Source organism: Azolla caroliniana, unplaced genomic scaffold (assembly GCF_043228905.1).
Source record: "Azolla caroliniana isolate FFs.n. ecotype wild unplaced genomic scaffold, voAzoCaro1.0.p SCAF_207, whole genome shotgun sequence".
Taxonomy (NCBI): Eukaryota; Viridiplantae; Streptophyta; class Polypodiopsida; order Salviniales; family Salviniaceae; genus Azolla; species Azolla caroliniana.
Window position 1 is genome coordinate 18,986 of NW_028230642.1, and position 26,797 is coordinate 45,782.

Below are 26,797 nucleotides of genomic sequence, written 5' to 3' on the forward strand. Positions count from 1 at the left end.
TTGTACACCCATTTGCAACCGATCGGTTTACAGTGTCGGGGAGGGTCAACGAGGTCCCATGTGTCGTTGGCATCTAGTGCCCGCATTTCTTACTCCATAGCGGCACACCAATTTGCGTCCTTTGCCACTTCTACGTAGCTCTCCGGCTCACGCACTTCTGCCACCTTAGTCATGAACGCATAATGATGCGCCATGTACTCATTGTACCCGTACCACGTAACAGGGTTCTTCAGGCGAGAAGACCGGCATAACTTGGTATTACCCGGTTTAGGGCCCTTCTTGGCCAGGTCGGACTTCGTTCCCGAAGATCCGCCTTCATCCTTTCCGGAGTCGGATTCGCTCCGATCTGACTCTATGTTGCCGGTTTCGTATTTCAACATCTTCTTCTTCCCCTTCTCTTTGTGTGTGAACTGTCTCCTCGGTTCCTTGCGCGGGGATAATACGTCAGAGTCTCCACTACTCGTCGGTTCCTCATTCGACTGGTCATCCCGACTCAGCGGGAATGAGATCAGACTCTCTTCTAGAGTGCCGAAGTCTTCATCTTCTACCTAGACCTCCTCGGGCTCACTAGCCTCATCTTTCGGAATTGAGTCTTCGTCGGGAGTTGGAGTCGGTAAGGAGTACCATGATGCCGTCTCATCAAACTCGACATCTCGGCTTACTCAGACCTGCTTAGTCCGGGGGTTATAGCACTTACACGCCTTTTGCTCATGCCAATAATCGACTAGAATGCACTTCTCCGACTTCAGATCCAGCTTCCTCCGCTTCTCATCCAGTACATGCACAAATGCTATGCTACTGAATATCCGAAGGTGTCTCAAATTCAGCTTTTGCCCAAAATACAACTCCTGTGTTGACACCTTGTCACCGATCCGGTTTTGGATGTAGACGGTCGTTCAGACCGCCTCGGCCCGGTAGAAATGGGGCATGCTCTTCTCCTCCAGCATTGCCCTTGCTGCGTCGACAATCAACCGGTTCTTCCTTTCGGCCACACCATTTTGCTTCGGTGTGTACCTGTAGCTGAATTCTCTCCAAATTCCGTTCTGCTGCAGATAACTGTTGAATTGGCCGGAAAAGTATTCCTTCCCGCCATCCGACCGCAGGCACTTGATCTTCCTCTCTGTTTCTCGTTCAACCAAGCTTTGAAGGTTCCGAAAACACTCGAAGACTTCACTCTTCCTCTCGATGTGGTAGATCCACGTGTGCCGGGTAGAAGAACCGGCTGCCGAGGACAAACACCACGATCCGACCTCAAGTTGAGATTGAGAGCAAGTGTTGAACGAGCAAGCTCAACCGGATCCGGATCGACTGAATAAGCCTGAGCTGGATCAGTATCTGGATGGTATCCGAAAACAATCGGCCGGATCAGAGAGCCGGATTCGAGCGGGAAGTGGAAGCCTAGTAGTAGCCTAGACTACTAGGTAATCATTGTCTCGCAGTGAGCATTGAAGTACCTGTTAGTACTTCTGTCAGTCCTTTATGGACTTGTATAAATAGTGTTGTTTAGCACGTTGTATGTACAAAGTTTTAGAGTTAATTTTTGAATATAGTTCTATGTTCTGCTCTCTTTGTCTCCTTTGTGTTTTAAGCTTTTCTATTAAACCTTCATCTCATTTTCTGTTGCTATCCGACTGAGCCGGTTCTGTCTGATGCTTCCGCACATTAACATTCACAGTTCTCATGTAGGGAAACCATCTCGTCTTGCACGACACTTAACCCTTTGCGGTTGTGAGTGTCTTTCTTTGCTTCTCAAAGCTCTCTTGGCTGGAATCGTTCATGACAACATTTCTTTGATATGCTCCTCCCTTTGACTTATTCATTTCTTGCACATACTCCTACCATCAACATCTTTGTTTCTTCAACATACACCTCCCTTTTGACACCTTTTTGACACCCGAGTCTTTTTACTCCTAGATCATTTAGACCCCATTTTTTCAAGTCCTCCTAACCTTACCATCCTCTTTGGTCTAAGATCCTTGTGGTCCAAGCACACACACACCTCTTCCTAGGACCCTTGAATGGATGTGCCTTTCTAAAAGAATCTCCATTTATTGGTTATCAAGTGCACCTATCATTCCTTCAATCCAATGACATTATTCTCTTTTAAACATTAATGAACATACCCTACACGTATGTAGATATTAGTGACCTCCACTCACCTATGTTATGCATGCATAACATGAAGGGTGATAGAGTGTTTTTTTTCTAAAATTTCCTTCAATACCTAACCTCTAGGGAAATCCTTGTGTCACGCCTAAGGAATATGGTTAATCTAAGCTTGGACTTTGTTTATCTCTTCCCTAGGTTTAGGTTTGTCTACCCTTTACTCAATAAATTTTCCTTCAATATCACACCTCGTATTGAAGTGGAATTAGAACAATGAGGATAGGTGTTGCATGCATAGCCTATCATTAAATCAAATCCATTAAGGACATGCTTAAGGTCAAAGGTTGTGAGACTTCTAAAGAGTTCAAGGTTTTGCTCATGACTTCAAGAAAAGTGAACATTGAGTTTAGCGAAAAAATTGTGATTTTTTTCAAGTTGTACTCTTCCCTATATATAAATATGTCATTCTCAAGTCTTCATTTCTCCATGTGTTTTTGCTTATTGTCCTAGTTCAGTGCTTTTTAGTATCTACTAAATCAGTTTGTTCCAAACCTACCAAAACTTAAACAACATTTTCAACACATAAATTGTCTACACAATGTTGAATATGTCCATATTTTCATATGTTTCTAAATTCTACCCGTGCAAACTTGTTTCTTTCACTAACAATGAACAAGTAAAAACCATCATATCTTAAGAAATGCAAACTTGACCCTACAATTTGTTCTTCAGTAGATGTAGCATCGGACTCAATTTGGTCTTGCCCTATATTTGCAACATGCAAAACCATAAGCATTCTTAAAGGTTATCTGCTTCATATACTTCGATCTGTCCATTCGTACCACCACATGTCTATAGAATAATAAAGAGACATCAACAGAATATTGCATGTAAAGGTATCACGAGAAAAATGCACATACGCCGTTTGTCCTGAGGGCTCAAATTTTGGTGATAATTTTACAAACTAGAAAAATGAGCATTATATGTATGCATACATATTTCTTTTAGAAAGTGGCTATGCTGCATCATTCATCATATTATTCAAGTATTATATAAACATAGCCAACATCAGAGTTTTAAAAGCAATGATTTCATTGGAAACTACCTGCATCTATGTTGAGACTTTATGAACAACATCGGTTATACAAGAAAAATATAAACAAAATGAAGAGAAAGACACAATCAAACACCTCTGCATCATATTCAGCAAAGATGGATAATAGAGATTTTTCAAGAGCGATTGTGCTCTCCTTGCATATTTCGCAAAAAATAGATTAATAGCTCTCGTCATCCGTTATGGGCCGGCGGAGGTGGTAACGCAAACAGTTAGTGAGCACCTACACCATATCGAGAAGATACCAAGAAATTAAATCTCTCTTCTTAGGAATTTTTTGCTGAAGTGGTAAAACCAATCCATCATAAAAACATTCAAATATTTTCGTTTGCAAACAAACCTCAGCCATTGACTTGTTAAGTGCCTGGCCATGGTAACTGACATGAAGCTTGTCTTTTGCAACCAAACCCTGCCAAGCATTACATACGATATGAGCGTATGTGAACTCCAAAACATACAATGAGCGGACTCATATTTTTTTTAATATTCATTTTTCTAAATAAATGATTGAAAACCTTGCCCTACAAGCCAAAAGGTCGAGAGTTCAACTCCCACCTTCATGGCTCATTAAAATGAAAATACCTAGAAGATAATAATATATTTGATAATGATATCAAACCTCGGTATCTATTTCAGCTGATTCGACATCAACATTGATATCATTAACTATCTGGACTACTTCCATCAAAAGACCAGGCTTATCTGCAGTCTCAATAGACAGCAAGCTGTGGCATAAAATGATTTATCGATCAGTAAACAAAATCAATCAATCAACAAATTCAGCTATAAATGTGTATGCTTTATCCAAGGCACCAGCATATTTTAAAACAGGCGACAGCTGAATTCTTGAGAAAATGGCAACTTCTCAAATTAACACAATCTCTAAATTTCACAGTTCATCACATCTTTGAATCTATCTTGATACAATACATAAAACAAAGCTCTCTAGAAGAACCTTCGGGAAACAACGAAGGCAATGCAAGTTTCCAAGAGATTACTAGAGACGAATATACATATCTACATACACATTAACTTACTGAATAATTAACTTCTTGCTAATTAAGTTTTTTGGCGAAGAAAGATTTAGATGTGTTGATCACAACAAAACCATGGCATCTCAAACAAAATTTAGCAGTGAGACAGAACCTTCTTTTGGGTCCATCCTCAGTAATTTTTATGTGTGTTGCTACATCCACATCAATCTGCATGGCACAATTACAAGGTGAATGAACTTCATGATACATTACATAAACTCCAAATCGACAATAATAATTAATAAAAAAATCACTGTGAGCCGACAAACCCAATTAAGATTCAAACAAGAAGAAAATAAGTGTATCCTTAAAACATACATCATGTGTATATTCATTCTGAAAGTTCACGAGGACTTGAGAACTTACTTTCTTCTCAGGTGCCTTGATTCCCCAAGCTTCTCCCATAGCAAGTCTTTCACTTGACTCCTGAATTATAAACAAGCGAATAATATCACAAAATTGCCTAGAGATAGACATCTATACTTCGGGACCAAAACACTTAATATAGTTTACACTGTGCTCTCTAGAAGACTTATTTAGAACATGCTGATTCCTCCCTGAATTAATGCATCAATAATGGTGACCAATTATGTAATCTGTGGATTAAAACTTTAAGTATCAAACCTTCATGAAACCAAACAGAAATTAGGATTGTGGTTAAGAGGTTAAGGCGAAATAAGATAGCAAAACTGTTTCAGGTGAAGGTCAATTCTCCCGTCAGGTATTGCATCCTTGTGACAGTTCGTCTACATAGCAAAACTCCTCTTGAGGCCCAAGGCACATCGGCTCTTCAAGATACACAGCGTAATGCTGCAAACAAAAGCGAAGATAATTCTCTATGGCGGTCATCTGGGGCAAATGAAGATATCAGCCCGCATAAGAAAAGAGTGTCTTGAGGGTTGGGTTCTTATACAACTGGTACTTCTCCCCCAAGAAAGTTATTTAGTATGCAACATAGATCGTGAAAGTAGCAAGATGATTGCACACCATACATGGCAATCACACAAACACATAGGAAACCACACTCTACTGGCCAAGGCTGAGCTAAACTCCGATTTCTAGTGTGATTTCCTATTTTGTGAGTTGATTCTAGTTTGTAACTAGATGTTCGTCAAATTTCTCATTAAGGTATAAAATGTTAGATTTTCTTTGCACAATGTTATATTGGCTATATTCTACAATCCCGTCTCTCTCTAGTTTCCTCTTTGTGAGAACAGCATCATGTACAAATCATGATTGAGTCCCAAAATATCATACATCCCCATACTATCAAACTTCAATATGGAAAACCTGTTACACTTCAATAGCAATGAATGTCAAAAAATAACGAAGGAAATTCACACATGCTAACAATCATGGTGAGCAGACATCAAATTTGGAAAGAGAATCATTGGATAGCTCTTCAACTACAGTAACCACAATCCATTCTTTTAATTAGACGTTCCTATTATTTCTATACACTTACTTGCACTAAAACTTCTGTACTCCCTATTAGAGACTAAAAGACTATGTAAAGACTTTGATAATATCATAAAAAATACAAGCTCCTTATCATGCATAAGTTCAACACTCACAGGATTAAACTATCATAAACCACTTCCAGCATGTTTGCAAAGCTTCTGCAGGCATAAATATAATAATGACGAAGACAATGCAGAAAGAAAAAACCTCTATCCAAAGACTTACTGGATGGTACTTGAGAAGATTTCTAATAATGGTGAGCCGCACTGCCTCTATCAATTCTGGGCTTTCAATTTTCCTTCCTGTGTCACTACAGAAAAGACGAGTCAACACTTGTCTGTGATAAATCAACATATATGCAAAAATGCATATTTTAGCATGCTCATGCAGCTACTAGCTAGATCCACAAAATTATTTTGCGTGTTCCACATTAACAATAACACAGGTTAGCATGCTAAGTGTATTGTGCATGTATTGAAAATCAAGAAAACAAATCATGAAACAAACAGTATTCCTACCTATATAGCAATATTTCTGTGCCTTGAAATACATAAATATTTGTATGTCTTACATCATTTTCATTGTATATCTAGGCATATAAAACAAAAATCAGAACCTAGAACATCCCGAGCAGGGTATGCAGTGCTCAGAACCCCAAAGTGTGTCGAATTACAAAGGATATATCGTAACCAATTCCTACAAACCGGAGATTGCTGGAAAATACGTGTCGTATTAAATAATGTGTGTGAAGGTTGAGAAGAAACTATAATATGGCCATTGATAAGAAATCCATATACTCATATATGTCTCAAAGAGTAATTTTAACTTCCATATCAATAAGTAATTTCAAGTTCAAAGCAAATTTCAAGATACATACGATCTTGTAATGAAAAATTTGGTTCTGATCACTCCATCTTCTTTCGTGACACTTCCTTTCAACACATCAAGACCAAGCTCTTTCAAAGCCTTCATCTGCATATCATGCATACAAGACAGGAAATATTACCATTTCATTCATTTGTAAATTCAAAATGAATCATTAGTAAAAATAGAGGATCAAAAGCGTGATACAGAACTGTATCAAGAAGAGCTCCAAGACGATCACCAAAGCTCAATTCAACAACTGTGGCATTAGTATCAGAGTCTTGATCAATCAACACAATTGGCACCGGAACACTATCATCATGATCCTGGGATAATTCAGCCATCCACCATTACCTTACATCTCAACTTTATGAAATCAATATGCATGGATTTCCAATTCTGATTATAGCACAAAAATGAGAAATATCTGAGCTGAACTATAAAATTTGACAAAAAATTATAATTGTACAATAATAAAAAAGTAAAATACCACTATTGTAGATTTACTTCCACTGATAAAGTTGTTTGCAGCATGACAGATCAACCTGTTAAAGGCATAAATGGTTGTTTAATGATTCATCACCCAGAAGGGGACTTCAATAGTCCAGTTTACAGAATTTGATAGCAAACTGAGCCCCGTTATCTGTTTGTCTGAATAAATAATCAACAAAGACCAAATAGAAGACATGTAAAACACTGTCCAATAGTATTGTAACATTGGAAATAAATGGGATAAAACAAAATAGTAGGGCTATCACAGGTAGTCACATTGGCTCAGCCACCATTGCCTTACATCCAGCAAGGCAAAGATCCATGATAACGGTAAACCACAAGGTTATTAGTATCAATGCATCCAAAGGAGTGGTCAATATTGGTTGCAACTAAGAGAGAAGCAGATACAATGGCAAGGATAAATTGGCAATTGCATAAGTTACACTGTATATGTGTCATAAAGACAGTGCCAAAACATGGCAAAAGGAAATATTATTTATCAAAAGAAACAGTAACAAGTTGTTGACAGTTCCCCCTCTGTTTGAGTCATCATTCAGATATCATTGACTGTTTTTTACATCTATTTCAGCTTACTTTCTGGTTTTCACTTTCACTCAGTCTGCAATAAAAAGCAAAGATGTTCTAAGGTATCCCCGCCCTCCAAAAACAAATGTGAGAACCATGTTGTTTACCTTGCTAGCCAGCAAACTTGCTCCTTACTTCCATACACAGCTACTCCATGCATGGAAAGACATAACTGGTTCAGGCTCGAAAAGAATACCCATGCATGCATAATCATAGACAATGCTAAAGCAATGCATTGAACCCAAGTGCCGCCTTAGATCATGGAAGGGGCAATTAGTATTTATCTATGCAAATCAGATAATCATCTGAGAGAGAAGTTTATATAAGTCAAGTATATATATATTCCGAAAAGAACAATTCAACAATATTTCATCCCCCCATGCATGCAATTCTGTAGGGATTCAATGGTGTGTGTGTGCAAAATGATACGACTATCAATCTACAATCTACTCACATATCAAAAATAAATGACTTGATGAATCCAAATATGGTCAAAGACACTCTCCTAGATCTCAAGATTGCTTGAGAACAAGATGTACAAGTCACAATGTGCTGCACTGTCTAAGAAACTCATTTGTAATCATATCAAGAGAGAACAATCATATCGAGTTGCAAAGCAAGCCTCAGAAACAATGCAGGAAAAAGTTGAAGGCGGAGTATTAAATAATCAAATATGTCATTTTAATTTATATGGACCATACACAAAAAAAGCAAATAAATAATTAACAGGTGTACACTACATTACCCTCACATTCTTGTCCTTGACAAGAACTTCCCAGAAGAAAATGAAAACAGGAAAAAAAAATCCCCATAGTGTACTTCTAATTTCTTCACTTCTACAAAAAACTTTCCAAATATATTGCAATTGTATCACAACAGACCGTCTCATCGCACAGGCAATGTATAAGAATGCCTTCACAATTTCCGAAAAAACTCTAATTCTTAGTGTAATTTGCATTAGGAAATTTTGAGGATAACTTTTCAATTGCTAGAATTACAAGGGAGATGAATTCAAATCTCCTAGAATTTTCCATTAAAAATTGAAAAAAAAAAAAACTACTTTTAAACTTAAGGATTTGTTTCTGTATAACTTTTTAGGCAAGGATTGGTTTCTCCAGCACTGAGACCTTCCACTCCAATGCAATATGAGTACATGACGATTTCCACTGCACACACAATATTCTGAGTAGAGGTCTGTGAAAGTATAATCCTATCTCTTATGGGTTATTTTCATTTTATTTTGTATTTCTTTTTATTTGTTTGTTTTTCAGATCATCCATGAATCATGGAACATAAAATATGGAAGGAAATGTTCAAGGAACATAAGATGAAGAAAAGAATGGGGAATTTTCTAATCATGATGGATGAACTAAATCTTTCTCTCTCTTGTGATAATGATAATGTCTCTTTCTCTTAATCCCCTTGGACATGCCAATTCTTCTCAGCATGCTTGCGTGCGGTGCTTAAAGCGATCACTATACTAGAAATACACACTATCCAGGAATCAGAGCACAGGAAGACTAAATAAAGAAGTTTTAACACAGAACGAACAAAGACAGAGCAAGAAAGCATATAAAAAAAGAGGCTCAAAAAGAAGAAGAGGTTCAGATGCAGAGATCATACCTGGATGTGGAAAATACATTGACTTTATTAATTGGATTTCTTCTGGGCGAGTTCGGATAGAGGGATGAAAAGGGTTTGGAGGCATTCTGGAAACGATGGGCGATCAGCAGACCTGCCAGGGAGGAGGAGGAGGAGGAGGAAGAAGAAGAAGAAGAGGAGGAGGAGGAGGAGCATGAGATCTGTGTAAGGGCTGCCATGGCTTCTTTGTTGAGCTTCCCAAAGGAGCAGAGGGCAAGAGATGATGATGAAGAAGAAGAAGAAGAAGAAAAAGAAAAAGAGAGAAAGAGATACTTAGGCTCTCAGCCTCTTCTTCTCTACTTCTTCTTCATTTTGGGCCTCTTTTATATATCCTCCTACTACATACATATGTATGTATGTACTTAACTCTTGTGTGTGTGTTGAGGGGGGGGGGTCCCACTAGCAAGAGCAGGAGAATGGCGGAACGCGCACGAGTCGATGCTCTCCTGTCACTTGTATCCTCCCTCGCTTTTTCTGCCCTAGCCAAGAGAGATAGATAGATAGATAGATAGATAGATAGATAGATAGATAGACTGATTGATTGATTGATAGATGGACTTACTGACATATAGATAGATAGGTTCTGTTATTGCCTTCGGATGTCAAATATATGACCTATGAGACCCAACTGTATTAGATTTCATGCTGTCATACATTGGCGAATGCGAGTAGCGACTCTCGATGTTCGAGAACTTTTTGCCGATGAATGTCGCAAATCGAGAGTGCACATTCGTGGTTTGTGAGAGGAACTCGTGCAAAAGGACTCGGGTTTTGGTCGAAGATGTGTGGAAAGCATGGTTGATGTATGATCGAAAGGCTGAGCATTTTCTGAAAGTATGATAGTCAAACTCTCAAACTTGTTTAGGGTTGACAGACAAAGACAGAGAAGAAGAAGAAGAATAAGCATGTGCCTTACCCTAGTAATTGGAAATGTCTTCTTTGTAACGAGAGAAGCGGAAACACACATGTGGATCATTGTTACCGTGGCCATATTTTGCTCCGATGTCCATGGGAAAACTCTTTTTTCATGATGCGAGAAATAGAAAACCGTGTGTGTGTATCCTTTGTCGTGGTTGCCCCAGTGCTCACAGATAACACTTTCTAGAATGAGACAATCAAGAAAAGAAACTTGTGTTACTAATGACGTGATATAACCCTTTCGTAAACTATAGGAGCGAAGACCCTTGTTCATTACGCGGGAAAGAATTGCATTGATGCTCATTTAAAACTCTTTTCTAACACCAAAGAAATAGCATTACTGCATGCATTACATTGGCTAGGATATGCCTCAATGCTTATGATAAGAGTTTTTTTTTTTGAACTATAGAAACCCAAAAACGTATGCATTGTCCGGGATAAAAATAGTATTTTTGCTCCTAACTAGCCTTTTTTCTTGAAAGAGAGAACAAAAAGAGCTTATGCATTATCCTTATCGAGATCGTTTGATGCTCACAAAAAATGATTCTTCTTGATAGTTGAAGAAATAAACCCTTTGCACAACCCTAGTCGCGATTCTCAATATTTAGCATCTTAAGAATATCGCACGATTTCGTGCCCCATTTTCTAGATGACTAATCCAATCATGTGAAAGTTAGAATTGACAAGCCTATAAAATTTTACACATAATCAAATATCTACACTTGATATTAAATCAAAATTTCCCTCGCACATCCTTTCAAGAAATGATGTTTGTACATTATCAGTAAGGAATGAATTCAATAAGCAATTGAGCGGCAAAACATCTTTTTATTCAACTTCTTGGTGTAAATAATTGGTCGTATCTTATTGAACTATTTTTTAGCAAAGAGCATAACTTTATTTGTCCTATACCAAAGACTCCTAATTCAACATTAGAAGCATTCTCATTGATAGACATATCAAACAAAAATCGCACTTGGTACAACATTTCTAATATATGGTTCTTCATCTAGACAACTGCAGAAACCTAAGGTATATTATGTATGCCAATGCTTCAAGACTCCTTTGAGCATATTCCTTTTTTGCAATTACATTGAAAGCATTGTCCTTGTGATAGGAAGAGTGTACAAATTTTGTCCCATTTTGAATAAAAAAAGCACCCAACTAGTAATTTGCTATATTTTCTCTTCGGGTTTTTTATGGATAGACATTTCTTTGTGAGATTTGGATTCGTGAACTAATGTCCAAACTATATCCATTATTTTCTCGCTTGATTGCACGATAAAGTTTATTGACTCTCATATGTTGGCCAAACTACATTTTGATTACACAGTATAAGGGAGGATGACTAATAACCCGTAAATTTCACCCTTCTCATCCAATACAAAACATGGCCATATGGAATTGCATGGGGTCACACAACATGATTTACTTTGATGGGCTCCCTAATGGACAAAGATGGAATGAAGAAAATGTATCATGCAATAGTCTTGAGCCTCATTTTAAATCCAATAAATGGAAAGAGACGTTGGGTTCTTCTTATGGATAAACAACCCTCGAACTAATGTTGCATCAGGCTTAACAATAAACATGTCTAGGAAAAATGTGCCCTCTCTTATTTTTTCCTTGTCCAAGAAAAAGTCACTCAAAACTCAAAATATATACAGTGAGAACATATAAGTATGGGAAATTTGCACCATTTCATCTTTATTTTTGTATGATTTGCTAATATTTCATGAATGAAAAAATGCTTGATTAGATACGAGACTTGCAATCAATTTTGATTCACACCAAACTTGACATGTTCTCATTTGATGGACTATGAAAGCTTTTACTCTATTGGCACATATGGAGTTTCAAACTCAATGTTCAGTTTAGTGAGACAATGTTATGGCATTGTAATGTGAGGAGAGAAATTGAGGGTGTGTTTGTCTACATGAGACAAAAGGAAAGTTTGTATTTTACATCAAATGAAATATTCTCGCCCCTTCATTGAAGTAAAACCAAGTTTTGATTCTATGATCTATGTGGAGATCATGAGGGAATGAAATTTTTAATTTGGCATACATGAAATCCTCACGACCCTCTATCCTAGTGAGGCCAAGTTGATATCTCAAATTATATGAAAGATTTTCAAGTGCCGATCCTATTAAGACCATGTTTCATTCTATAATCCATGATGTTATTCTTGACCAACAACCCTAGCGAAACCAAGAAATTATGACATCTGATCTTGGACCATCTAATATATATTATTGGTCATTATACAAAGGTTTAGTAGTTGTTTCCAAATTAAGAAGATTATTGGTTTTGACAATTAGGAATGCCATTTATTTGGTTCGGCAATTTAGGTTGAGAATTCAAGGCATGTTGCACAAGAAGATGGAAGATATTTTTCATAAGGACTCCTATAATGTATGCTCAACCCTTTGTCATAATGAGACCAAATTAAATATATGTAACACATGTAAATAATGTAATGCTCAATACATAGAACAAATGGATTGCAATTTGTGATTCATTCATAGTCTTTAACTATTAACTTCGAAGAAATTGGGTGACCGTTCAATGACAAAGATGGAAGAACCATCTAGTTTTGTATTTGTCCCTTATTTAAAGGTGTTATCACATGCGCACTCACAAAGGAAAAGATTGTTTTTACGACAAAATATGGAAGCCGAAAAATATAGTTTTTTAGCATTTGTGTGTCATGTTACAATCTTTCCATCTTTGTTGATTCAAGCCTTTTATTATGTACTCACTCTTGTAATTGTCACATCTTGTGATTCAACATTTGTTACACATTTCCAATCTCTTTCCACCAACATGGAAATGGGCATGCTTGGATTCTCGATACATGTTTAGTGATGGTTTGATTGATTAACGATGTACTTTAGACAAATGTATTACATTATATTTTTAAAATGGCATCTAGATAAGTTGTTTAGACAATTGCAATGACGATAATAGCACCTTACGTGACTTGCTAGTTTTGATCCATTCATCATTTATTAAAAATATTGTTGGTCTCAGTTGGACACATTTCTATGCACTAAATCAAAATGTGAGTTGTCATCCACTTGCTTTTAAAGAATATTCAAGTTAATACACAACACCAACACTTTGACGTGTCTTGAACAATATATAATAAAAGTGGATAAGAATTGCATTATCTTTAAGCATGTGTATGATTGGGAATTCATTAAAGTCTTGGTGAATAAATTATTGACGAATACGAGGTTTATGTCTTGTGATTTCTAGCTAGCATGGAGATATGTCTTTTTAAAATATATTGACGAAGTATTTTTTTTATGTTGAGAGGACACTATTGGCGGAAGGTGGGGGGTTGGTAGTTCGTAAAAAACAAGATTACAAATCTAATGGACTACTCATATTTGTAAACATACATATCAATGAAAAAACCATTAGACATTGTGAAATGTTTTTAAACTTCCCTACTTCATAAGGCTTTTCATATGACACCTAAAAATATGGCTCATAAAAGAGGCTTTTCTTTAATCGACTACAATGATTAATAGTGCAATAGCTAATAGCACTTGTTTGTGGGTTGTGAAAATAAGTCATGATTTCCCTTATTGGATGAGACGCTATTGTTGATTTGTTGGTCATGTGAACAATTTCATAGAGATGTCAAGAAACGTGAGATGGTTCTACAATGGATATTATAAATACAAGCATATTTAAAGCTTGAAGTTTTGGCCCAAAGTAATGCATTCCACTATGTGTGGAGTGTGTGCGTATATGAGGAGCTATGTATAGCCTTGTAATGCTTCATGAATGAGTGTAAACATCATAGGATGTAACCTATTTATTTATATTGGTCGCGGGATAACATATTACTTTATGTGGGACGATGTCATACACAATTTCTTATATCCAATGCACCAAACCATGTACAAGTTGATAAAAAAACACATGTTGGTAGTCAACAATGACAGTAACAAGTTGGAAGGGCCCTCCAACTTCCAAGCATCTAGATATAATGTCATCGTTCCGTCTTGAAGACATCAAGGATGGAGCAATAATTTAATTTCAACTAGAAATATCCCACATTGAAACATCATTGTTTTTATTAAATAATCTAATATGAATTGCATGTCCATATAGAAATGATTTTCCATACGTGGAACATGTATCTTGCTTATGCATAGCCTAATTTAGTTTTTCATTGACTACACGTGGTTCCCAATTGTTACTTGCTTGTCAATTTTACTTTTGCGAGTTATTTGCTTATACAAAGACATTCGAACATGGTGATCATACCCATTTTGTTTTGTTTGGGTGTCGAATATGGAAGTTTGATTAGTAAGAGATGGGATTTGGTATACAAATTTGGAATTGTGCTTATTGTCACGAAATAGTGACATAAAATACATTGTTGGTGTCTCCGGTGAGAACCGCACATGGTCGCTCACGTTCGTTGGTGTTCCAGTCTTCGGTGAGGACCACACATGGTCGCTCACGCCCGTCGATGCTCCAATTCTTGCTCACCCCTACACTATGGTTTCAAAAAGGCAGTCGTAAAGGGGAGGATAATGTCACGACATCTTGTCTCCTACTTCATCTCTATCTTCATGCTCTTTGTGTCATTCCTAGCTTCTTAAGTTCCACGCTCTTAGTCCCATCATTCGTGCTCCGTTCGAGTCCGCGGTTGGTGTGTCCGTGACAGTTTGAATCCCTTCACACTGGAAGCATCACGTGTCTTCGTCATCGCCCTTGCTTCTAAAGTTACCATCATCACCGTCCTTGCTTCCAGAGTTACCATCATCAACATCCTTGGTTTTAGAGATGCCATCGTCACCATAGTCACAATCGTTCCTTCTAGAGACACTTCCTCCTCCTCATCATCGTCTTCACTACCTTGTCTTCAACATCATCATTTTTTAGCACCTCTTGTTGTCTTCATCAACGCTACTTCGCCCAACCTTCATCATCATCAACACTACTTTGCATGGTCTTTCATTATCATCATTGTTCCACCCTCTTCATTGTCATTTTCATCATCTATATATACCATTTTGGTGAGGATTGATTTCGATTGCTCACCATCACAATTCCGGTGGGGGTTACAACTGCTCACTTTCCTGGTGGGGGTCGAATCATTGCTCGCTCGCACTCCATTTTCATTTTGGTCCACATTTCGTTCCACTTTCCTTTGATGAGGATCGATTTCGATTGCTCACCTTCTAGTTTTGGTGGGAATCACAACCACTCACTTTCCTAGTGGGGATCGTGTCAATTTCTCGCTAGTGCTAACGTTTGTGATGTGTTTTGGGTCAACTTCGACTATTTACCCTCTCATGATAGAAGAGGTCGAGTCGACCGCTTCACCTACACTCCTTTGCCCGTTTCTAGTCAGGACCACACATGGTTGCTCACGCCCGTTGGTGTTCCCATTCCCGGTGAGGACCACACACGGTCGCTCATGTCCGTCAGTGTTCGTGTCTTCGGTGAGGACCGCACACGGTCGCCCATGCCCGTCTGTGTTCATGTCCCGGTGAGGACCGCACATGGTCACTCATGTCCGTTGTCGCGTTGTTATGCGCGTGCGTGGAGAAACGAGGCGGGACCACCGGGGTCTTGAACCGAAGAGCAGGTGATAGAAGGGGAAAGAGAAAGAGAGAGACGCCCGGTCACGTACGAGCAAAGAAACACAGGGGCACGGCCCGTCAACACAGAAGACACGAATGGACACAGAGACAGGGAGGCACAAGTGTTTGTATATTAACGAATAACAAATACACAACAGAGCACGCGAGCGGTTACAACCAAACAGGCCGGCGAACAGATGCTAATGCCTGTTCGTTTGCGCACAAAAGGGAAAAGAAAGGCGGAGGTGCTGCCGGAAGCACACAGGCTTTCCTCGAAGCAACGCGAGCCTCCCGAAAACCTACAGAGAAGAGCGATGGAGAACGAACAGAGGAGAAGCGTTCGGTTACGGTCCGACAACACTTCGTCCTCCTTAATGCGCGATCCCTTCTCCCTGTGTCTCCCTCACCTTTATAGCGTCAAGAAGGGAGCCGTCTCCCTCATTTACTTCCTACCTACCGAATCTAACTACCCAGGATACACCTACGTACTTAATTCCCTATTATATACTATAAACGTAAGTTACGGATTGCACTCGGCCTACACTGCTTGCCGGTTCGGTTGTTCACCGTCATATCGATCCGTTTCGCCCGATCCGTCTCGCTTACCGGCTCCGGCTTATTCAGCCGATCCGGCTCCGGTTGAGCTTGCCGCTCAACACTCCCCCTCAAGCTCAACCCGAGGTGGGGTCGTAGTGTTGATCTCTGTGGCAGTCTATTCTTCCAACCGACTTCTTCTGGCGTCACTCCGCCTTGCTCGCGCTCCTCGTCCGGTCCGGTCCCGTTTGCCGCGACCCCTTTGGTTCTGCGCGCCTCGACCCTCTCGGTCGGCATGTCTGCTCAATAGGCCCATCTCAGCACTCATGTTGTTGTGACTCCGGCGCTTGCCGATCCGTCGGTTCTCCCACGATGGCAACGACTTCCGCTGTGTCCGTGTCCCCTTGGCCTTCAGTTGATCCGACTCATCTGGATCCATCTGTTGATCCGAGTCAGCTGTCTCTGACTCGTTCCAGCTCTTGTCCGAATCGGTACACTCCGATTCGACTTCCGGCTTCAGGCCTCTCACCACATCGGACCACTTCCGTGTCTTGGCCTTCTCCATGCTTCCCTCGGCTTCTTCAGCCGGTGAACCGAAATCGAATTCTTCATTCGACTCTGTATCATGGTTAGTACCGTCGTGATGACCTCCGCACAACATGCACTTCTCTTCCCAAGTGCACAACTCTTCTTCACAGCCGCTTGCTTCGACCTGTTCGGATGTGTCGACTTCCTTCGTCGACTCGGCTTCCTTCATCTTCTTGTCTCCTCTTCTTCCGGTTCTCCCCTTACCGACGGGTTCAGCCGGTTTAGAGACTTTGCCCTTGCTTCTCCCCCTCAAGTGTGGCACGTCAAGATGCTGAACACCAAGCATGTCGGTAAAGTGCTGCAACTTGTCCGATCCGAGCGGCTTGGTGAAGATGTCGGCAACTTGCCGATCCGTATGAACATACCGTAGGTCAACTTCACCGCTCAGGACCTGCTCACGCACGAAGTGGTAGTGCACCTCGATGTGCTTTGTGCGAGCATGGAACACAGGGTTCCTTGCGAGCTGCAGGCTGCTCATGTTATCGCAGTAAATCGGGACCGGGGTCGGTACCTCGAGCTGCAAGTCTCGCAGCAGTCGCCGAAGCCAAATGGCTTCACAAGTGGCAATGGTAGCGGCCCGGTACTCAGCCTCAGTGCTTGACAAAGCCACTGTGGGCTGCTTCTTGCTGCTCCACGCAACGACCGCGCTACCTATGGAGAACATGTATCCGGAAGTGGAGCGGCGATCAGACGCATCGCCGGCCCAGTCAGCATATGTGTAACCGACAAGCTCTTCGGGTATACCTCGCTGGTATAGCAGTCCCCGGTCCTTAGTGCCGCTGACATACCGTAATATACGTTGCGCGCACTGAAGGTGCTCCACAGTCGGCTTTTGCATGAACTGACTTACCATGCCGACCGGATAGCTGATGTCGGGTCGGGTGATGGTTAAGTAGATCAGGCTTCCGACAACCTGTCGGAACCATTTCTCATTGCAGGCCGGTCCGGAGTTGGGACAGAGCTTCTGGTTCCGGTCCAGGGGTGTGGAGACAGGTCGGCAATCCGTCATGCCGAACTTATACAACATATTCAACACGTAATGTCGTTGTGAGAGCAATATGACGTCGGGGGTCTGGATCACTTCGATCCCAAGAAAATAATGAAGGTCCCCCAGGTCCTTCATTTCGAATGCGTCCGACAACTGGGAGTGAAGGAGGAGATCGATAAGTTGCTACGGGTCAGTTTCATTCGGCCGGTGAAGAAGGCCACCTGGTTAAGCCCGATTGTGGTTGTACTTAAGAAAAACGGAAAAATCCAGGTCTGTGTAGATTACCGGAAATTAAATGCTACCATTGTCACCGATGGATGTCACCGATGGATTTCCGCTTCCATTCATGGATGGAGTCTTGGATGCGGTGGCAGGTCACGAGTTGTATAGTTTCCTCGACAGATTCAACGGGTATAACCAAATCAGGATGCACCTGGACGACCAAGAGAAAACAACTTTCGTAACCGAATAGGGAGTCTTCGTAGCGATCGTGATGATGTTCGGACTAAAGACGGCACCGGCAACGTTCCAACGAATCATCATGGAAATTTTCGGGGAGTTTATCCCTACGTTTATGTAGGTGTTTTTAGATGACTTTGTGGTGTATAGCAAGAAAGGATAACATCTTGACCATCTCTAGTTATGCTTGGAAAAATGTAGAGGTTACCGACTAAGTTTGAATCTGGCGAAATGCGTATTCGGGGTAACCAACATCATGCTATTAGGTCATATCGTTAATAAGGATGAGATTGCGATGCACCCGGATAAAGTTAAAGCCATTTTGGAAGCACCTGCACCGACGGCGGCCAAAGCTTTAAGTCGGTTTTTAGGAGAAATCCGGTGGCATAGCCGGATGCTCCAATACTTGGCCGACTTTGCGACACCACTACATGCAGCCGTACACAGGACACCCTTCCATTGGACGGAACTGGAGGATAGGGCATACCATGCGCTCAAACTAATGTTGTCCTAGGCACCGGTGGTATAACCCCCCGATTGGTCGAAGGAATTTCATGTGTTTGTGGACGCATCTGATATTGCGATTGGTAGTGTTCTTATGCAGCTCACCGAACTGAAGTGGTGCCGACCAGTTTACTACACCAGTCGGAAGCTCTCCCAGGCGGAACGGAATTATTCAACAATGGAAAGGGAAGCCTTAGGAATGCTGTACAGTGTAACGAATTACCGTCATTACTTGCTGGGACGGAAATTCTCATTCCATGTGGATCATTCGGCATTAGTGTACTTGGTCTCCAAATCATCGTTAACCGGCAAACTAACACGATGGACGCTGCTTCTACAAGAGTTCGAATTTGAAATCTACCGGAGACCAGGAGTACAACATGCAATAACGGATTACTTGAGCCGGTTAGAATCCGGAGAGGTAGGCGACGGAGTTCGTGACGAACTACCAGACGCACAACTGTTTAGGGTGACAACGGAAAACACAGTGGACGGGATGGTCGCCGAGGAGGACAAATGGTTGACGAACATGCATCACTTCCTCAGCACCGGACTGCCTCCGAAAGAGTTAAATCGAGACGAGCGGAAACGGTTGGTTGTACAAAGCTGACACTTTTGTCTATTGCAAGATATGTTGTACCACAAGGGAGCGGATGGTATATGGCGAAGAGTGGTCCGGAGCGACGAAAAGGACACAATTCTATGGGAAGATCACTGTGGAGTCGCTAGAGGACACTATGCGGGAGGCGCAACAACAAGGAAGTTATGGCAAAGTAGATTATGGTGGCCTACAACACTGAAGGACTCGATGTGGTATGCCAAGGAATGTGACTTATGTCAACGAATGGGCCAACCAACAGAGCAAGCGAGGATGCCACATCAGCCGGTGTTACCACTGGAGCCGTTTCAAAAATGGGGATTGGACTTCGTTGGACCCTTCAAGCCTCCAACAATGAGGATCAGAAACCGGTATATTATTGTTGCAACGGACTACTACACGAAGTGGGTTAAAGCAAAGGCACTTCCTTTGATCTTTTTCATCCACCCTTTTATAGATGCTCCCATGCACATGATGCATGTGAGGGTACAAGACATGCATACAATGCATGGAATGCATATGATGCATGTTTGCCATTTGGCGCTCATGCATCTCATGTCACTCAATCAAGCTCTAATATGAGAATTTAGATATAAAACTATAATGATAGGAAAAACATTTCTAAGGAAATGATATAGCCTAGTGGTAAGTTTATTGCCTCCTATCTTGAAGGTGCAAGGTTCAACTCTTGCTTACATCCCTTTTGAAGCACAAAATACTATTAAGCTTTTGGACCAAATATCTTTAAAACACCATGCACCGTGATCAACCGACCCAACCGATCCGTCCGATTTGCAACCGTTCGGTTTGGCCCGGTTCGGTCTGCATCCCGAGGTCGTCGGATGCCCATTGTTGGATGTCGTCGCCGTCCAAAACCAATGAACTTGGCTACATCCATTCATCAAGTCATTTAACTCATCCTTTCTATTCTCCACACATAAACACAAAGATAATAATTTCTAGTCTTCCTTATATATGGTGAGATCCTTATTTTTCCTGTCTATGTGGGATATCTCAAAATTTATTATTTTTCTCTTTTTCTTTGCAAACTTCATACCCACAGAACTTGACACTCAGTTGTCTGTTTGTTATGTAGCAAAGTGCATTCAAAAGCTCTTCAAGATCTCCATATTTTTGTACCAAGATATTAAACTTATTTACATTATTATTGTTTCATATTGTGTGTGAAGAACCACACTCGATTTTGTACGTTCCATACAATTTTCACACCCTTGCCGAAAATCTTCACGACATCCACCCCCACCAAACCGCACGTCCTCCGGTACGTGCCAAGAAGAGAGAATGTGAGATTTTGGCTACGGTGATCAATCAGATTCTTCCATGTCCTCATTCACATCCGTCCTATTATCTTCATCGTCGAGATGATCGGGGTCAGGATCCTCGTCTTGTCTTTTCTTGAAAATATTTACTCTTCTCCCCGCAATGGGTACGACCAACCTTGATCCGTTTAGCTCTGCAAGGTGGTATGTGGCATTATCGTTGGCACTTGTCACCACATACGGTCTGTACCATCTTCTTTTGAACTTTCTTGTTGTAGTATGTTGATTGTCAAGGCTGTTGTCGTAGACCAATACCCAATCTCCTTCTTCGATCTTCTTGGGACGCAATCGATGCGTCTTGTCGAATCGAATTTTGTTCTTCACTCGAGTTGCCTCCATCTTTCATGCTTTTTCTAGATCTTGAGGTTTTCTTTCAAGTTGCCTTATCCATGTCGCTAATAACTCTTCTCGGCTCATCTCGTTCTCCCATGGTATCGCTACCCATGAGGCGATCGTCCTTTCGATGGGCATTACCGACTTTTGTCCATACATAAGCTCTGTTGGCATATACCCTGTCACCGAGTTGTGTGTCATTCTGTCAGCCCACAAGGCATAGGGCAATAGTCGTGGCCAATTCCCAACTCGACCGTTGCATGCTTGTACGATGGCTTTGACGACATGTCCATGCCCTTGCTCGATCTTCCCATTCGCTTCAGGATTGTAGGCAGTCGTGAGGGAGAGCTTCATGCCTAGTCGATCGAAGAGCTCCGTTGCTTCGCGTGCATCCAACTCCCCTTGATCAACCACTATCTTTCTTACACATTCGTATTGGCAGACAACCTCTTTGAGTAGAAATTTGCAAACAACTGACGTCGTCTTATTTGCCAAGGCCCGTCCTTCCACTTGATTTGTCAGGTCTTCTCTTACTAGTACTAAGTACTTCATTTGTCCCACTCCCATCAGCATCGAGACCAAATCTACCATCCATTTGAAGTGTATGGTGAGCGGGTATGTTGGTCGTAACTCATCACGATGACGTATGTTCGAATGTACTTGGCAAGTTTCGCATGTGAACATGAAATGGAGTACATCTTTATACATGCTTGACCACTAGTACTTTTCCTTCAACTTTTTGAACGTTGCCCATGTTCCTCTATGACCCACCCAAGGACTCTCGTGGAATTTGGTCATTAGTGTCACTTGCTCTTCTTTCTTCACCATCACTCGACGTGGTATTCCTGTCCTTCTTTTTGGGTGTCGCCAAAGGAATCCTCCCTGCAAGAAGTATTGGTAAGCTTTCTTCCGGATTCGTAGGGCCTCCTCCTTCATCAATGAAACATTCATCGTCATTGTTCTTAGGAATCTGCCGATTAGTAACCACTCCCCTTCGTACTCGTCTTCGTTGAAGGCATGGAGGTTTAGCGTGCCCTTGTCTTCCACCGATAGTCGAGCCATCTTGAAGAAGTTGAGGGTGACGTCTTCATCTTCTGAAACCATGTCACCTTCATTCTCAAATCTTGCCCTCAACAACATGTTAGCCATGGCGTTCTTCTTCCCTGCAATATGGCGGATCTTTGGGTTTAAAGACATGATATAGGCGATCCACCTTAGCATAGCTAGATCTAGGGTCGCACATCCTGAGATCATCCCAAGAATTGGGAGACAATCTGTCTCAATTATTACTTCTAACCCGATCAGGTTGTCTTTGTCCGTCTTCACTACCGACACAATACCCCAAAGTTCCCGCTTGACTTGGGCATATCTTTGTTGTCGTTCGCTGAGAACCTTTGCTCTGAACCGGATGGCATACCGCGCATTATCTTCTCCTTCTTGGTTGATGACCCACCGGATTCCGGTTGGGCTTGTATCTACAATCACATAAATCGGCTTCCCTTCGGTATAGTTGGCCTTTCTTAGTGCTGGAGCTTCAAGAAGTAGTTTCTTCAATCTTCACATTGCGTTTGTATGCTCGTCTCGCCATTCGAACTTCATTATTTTCTTTAGCAATCCATATAATGGCTCGATGACATGAGCGTAGTGTGCAATCCAGATATAATAAAACGCGCATGCTCTGAGGAATCTTCGAACCTCCATTTGGTGTATGCATTCTTCTTTCATGTCCTGGATCGCATTCACCTTGGATGGCGAAGGCTTCCGACCATATGCTCTACACAAGTGACCTACCACCAAGATCTCTGGTTGCCCAAATGCGGATTTTTCTCCCGAAAATGTCAAATTCGCATCTTCGAGCCTTTGGAGCACCTTCTCACAATCTTTCATATGATCTGCGACAAACTTTCTACACCCTTCCTTATCTTTCGATTCATCTTTCTCCTCATCCAAACATCCTTTTATCGGAATATCATCCAAGAACGGCATCGTGATGTTTGGGATGCAATCCTTCAAGACCTTGTTCATGGCATTCACCATATGAGCCACCGAGTTCGTTGCACCTTGAGGTAAGGTACACATCCGGACGAGCCCGATCGGATTCCTCATGGTTGTAATGTCGCGACTGTGGATCGCCAACTGGAATTGGTCGTATCAAGAGTAGAGATTGCCAATGGAGTAGATGGACTGCCCCGCAAACGCTTCGGCAAATTCGTCCACACTTAGACCGATTCCAGCATTCCGAATTGTCACATTGTTGACGGGTTGAAGATCTTGGATGAATCGCAATGATCCATTCTTCTTCGGCACCGTGAACCACCTATTAGAATAAGGAGCATTCGACAGTTCCAGAATTCCCATATTCACCTTCTCCTTTAAGAGCTCGATCGGCTTCGGTAGGTGTGCTCCCGGAACCAGTATCGGTTTCAAATTCCAAGGTACGTGCGGCACCGTGAAGATCACCATCAGCTCTATCATCTTTGGATCAACACATCCGATTTCTTGTGGGAAAAATGCGAAAGCCTTCCCATGTCTCTCAAGCATGTCGCGAAACATTCGCTCTTCTTCAAGGAGGAGGAAATCCTCCCTTCCAACTCGTAGCTTTCCCTTCGTCTCTTTGGTGAAGACATGACCTATTGCCTTCGGATCCCTTAAGCTTGGATCATTCGTGGCTTTCTTCATCTTTTGCCAACTATCTTCCGGTATCGGAACTGCAACTGGCTTGATCTTCTTATCCATTGTTTTATATTTTGTGTTGACTTCAACTTCCTCCATCAAGATGCCACGATGGTATTCATCGATGATACCATACATGTTGATGGAGTTAACTGAAATCACAGGTTGATCGTGAAGATAGCTCAAGTAAGATGTCGAGGAAATCCTCGCGTGTTCGGGAAATGAAGTGGGACCACTGGGGTCTTGGACCGGAAGGATTCGATGTTTTTAGCAGCGTAAGCGAGAAAGTATTGAAGATAGATAGATGGATGAAGAGAGAGAGAGAGAGATTGAGATAGAGGGTGAACCCTTGACTTTAGTTTTACGAGATAAGATACATCACCATTACGATAACTCTGATCTTTGATTAAAAGTTTCTTTTTTTTTTATTACTTACATCACTTCCCTCTCTTACACAAGCCCAACTATAGGCTTTTATAGGTCTCTCCATGCAAAAACCATGGGCTAAAATCAGGGCTAAAACCATGGGCTAAAATCATGGTTTTGTGCCACGGTTTCTATATGTTTGCTTCCTACAAAATACTGAATATGAAAAGAAAATATACAAATTCTAAAGCACTCAGTAGTGGTAAGTTAATTTCTTTCTTATCTTGGAGGTGCAAGGTTCAAGCCTTGCTTCCACCCTTATGTATGCACTTAAATGTTACTAGACTTTAGTCTTAATCTTTATATTTACAATTGAGCGCACATCACACGTGCACATGTTTTAACTTTACATCTAGCTTTTCTTTTACGATTCTTATTTCAGTCCTATTTACAACATGCTAGCATATGCGTTGGTCTTCTCCCCTTTCACACGTGCACATTGCACCTTCTCGATTTCGTTCGTTGCACACAATTTTCACACCGTTGCCAAAAATCTTCACGACATCCACCCCCACCAAACCGCATGTCCTCCGGTACGTGCCAAGAAGAGAGAGTGAGAGATTTTGGCTACAGTGATTAGTTCGATTCCTCCATTTTGAGCATGAACCATTGTCGCCACCCAATCCACCATATCATTCGCTTTTTCTTTGATTTACTATGACTAGTTGTCATGGCCCCTTGTTCTCCTTTCAAACATAACTCTTTAGGCTTTATGCATGTTCCACCTTTGTCTCGACCATCTCCTTGGTCAAGGCACTTTGACCCATCATGCAGTTTTGTTTTCGGTCTTCCTCCACAAGTCGTTATTTGAATAATGGCATTGAATACCCCATGTAGTATCTTCAAGTGTATGGCCACGTCGAGATCCTTACACAACCATTTTTCATGCTTCCCACTTCATCCATCTTTGTGGTTTCTTCTTATGTTAGAGTTCTCCATCGATTCCTCGATCTTAATGATAGGGTCTGCCTTCAAGTTGAATGTTACATCAATATCTTGAGGAATACCCTTTAAATCTTCTTGGCCCACTTGGCCCTCTTTTTTTGTTGTTGTGCTTTGCTTGGCCTCTTTCCCCCACACATCAACTTCAACCCTTGCTTCCTCGTTGTCATTGTCCTTCTCTTGGGTCTTACATTGGTTAATGCCCAAGTCTCCAGAATGAGTGTGGAGAGATCCATATGTATTTGTCGGCCACGCCTTGAACCTTTGCTTCCCCGCCATCACCTTCTGTCTCTTGGGTCTCATGTTGGCTTTGAACCACAACTTCCCAAGTCTCTAGAACATGTGTGAAGGAATCCATTTGTCTTTGGTCAATCGCCTTCGACACCTTTGTCTTGATGTCATCTTTCACATTAGATTGGAACTCCCCTTTGTTGCCATCTTCCGTCTCTTGGGTCTTTTGTTGGTTCTCGGACGCAACTGCCCAAGTCTCTAGAACCAGTGAGGGGAAAGTCTTGTCACTGCCATCATTCACCATCAACTCATCCATATCTATCTTCGCCTCAATGTTGTGCACACCTTCTTGGTCCTTCCCCTTACTACCACCTTCCATCTCTTGGGTCTCACGTTCGCTTTCTGCAACTGCCCAAGTCTTTGGAACTTGTGTGAAGGAATCCTCGACGTGGCCATCTACCATTAATTCTTCCATAGCCACCTCTGACTCGATGTCATTTTTCGTGGTTATCTCTTCAATCTCATGGGCCTTGTACCCATTGAGCCTCTTGATCGAGCAAGCTTCGATTATGCTTCTCTCTTCGTCGCATGTATTCTTTGTGACCTTCGTCTCCTCGTCGACACCTTCTGTTTCTTGGGTCTCACGTTGGTTCTTTGACGCAATTGCCCAAGTCTCTAGAGCATGTGTGGAGAAAATCCGGCCATGGTCGTTGTCGACGCTTGTTGTCTTGTTCATAGTCACCTCCTCGATGTCGTCTTTAGCGGCTAGATCCTCAATTACACTAGCCTTGCACTGTTTATCTCCATTGATGCAAGCTTCGATTAGGCTTGCTCCTTCATCATCTGATGTTTCGAACACGACGTGCGTTCCGAAACATTCATCCTCCCTTGAAGTTGTTGGGGACAAGGCCGTGTCGATGCGGAAGATCAAGTAGCATTCAGTTGTTGTTGTGTACCTGCGTATGACAGTTTGCAATGTCGTGCACAGAGATTGAGAGAGAGAGAGAGAGAGAGAGAGAGGCACAAAACTACTCTTTCTATTCAATAGAAAGAAATAATACAACCAACCTTACAAAAAGGTTACTAGGTCACTTTATATAGTGACCGACTTAGGGCAACTACCCTTTATGCTAATTACACAAATGGCCCAAACTTGAGCTATACAAAGGGATAGTGTGAATACGTCCATTATACACTTGTATTCGACACTCCCCCGTAATGGGCGTATACATGGGTTGTCTAAGATTACAGGTATAAGCCTAGGTTCTCGGGCATATCAGTTTTGTTCGAGTCAGCAGGGTCCGAAGGCAGAAGACCGGACTGGTCGGGTCGGAAGAGTTGAAGCCGATCATTA

General features: G+C 41.5%; 1 protein-coding gene across 1 annotated transcript; it reads right to left on the reverse strand.

Moving 5' to 3' along the window:
* Positions 1–3,176: 3,176 nt before the first annotated feature.
* LOC147848828 (ACT domain-containing protein ACR12-like) lies at positions 3,177–9,551 on the reverse strand. The gene is made up of 10 exons (XM_087338067.1): positions 9,280–9,551; positions 7,070–7,124; positions 6,792–6,905; positions 6,593–6,687; positions 5,941–6,025; positions 4,621–4,680; positions 4,367–4,422; positions 3,840–3,945; positions 3,561–3,629; positions 3,177–3,443 (listed from the first exon to the last, which is right to left on the reverse strand). Exons 1-10 carry the CDS (start codon positions 9,474–9,476, stop codon positions 3,381–3,383), a joined length of 900 nt encoding a protein of 299 aa, XP_087194193.1. The 5' UTR covers positions 9,477–9,551; the 3' UTR covers positions 3,177–3,380.
* Between the last annotated feature and the right edge of the window lie 17,246 nt (positions 9,552–26,797).

Coding starts and splice junctions, on each gene's coding strand:
- LOC147848828 (XM_087338067.1), bottom strand. CDS start 9,476: ATGGCAGCCCTTACACAGATCTCATGCTCCTCCTCCTCCTCCTCTTCT. Junction 6,906..7,069: donor GAAGTAAATCTACAATAGTG/GTATTTTACTTT, acceptor GAATTATCCCAG/GATCATGATGATAGTGTTCC. Junction 4,423..4,620: donor TCAAGGCACCTGAGAAGAAA/GTAAGTTCTCAA, acceptor TGTGCCATGCAG/ATTGATGTGGATGTAGCAAC.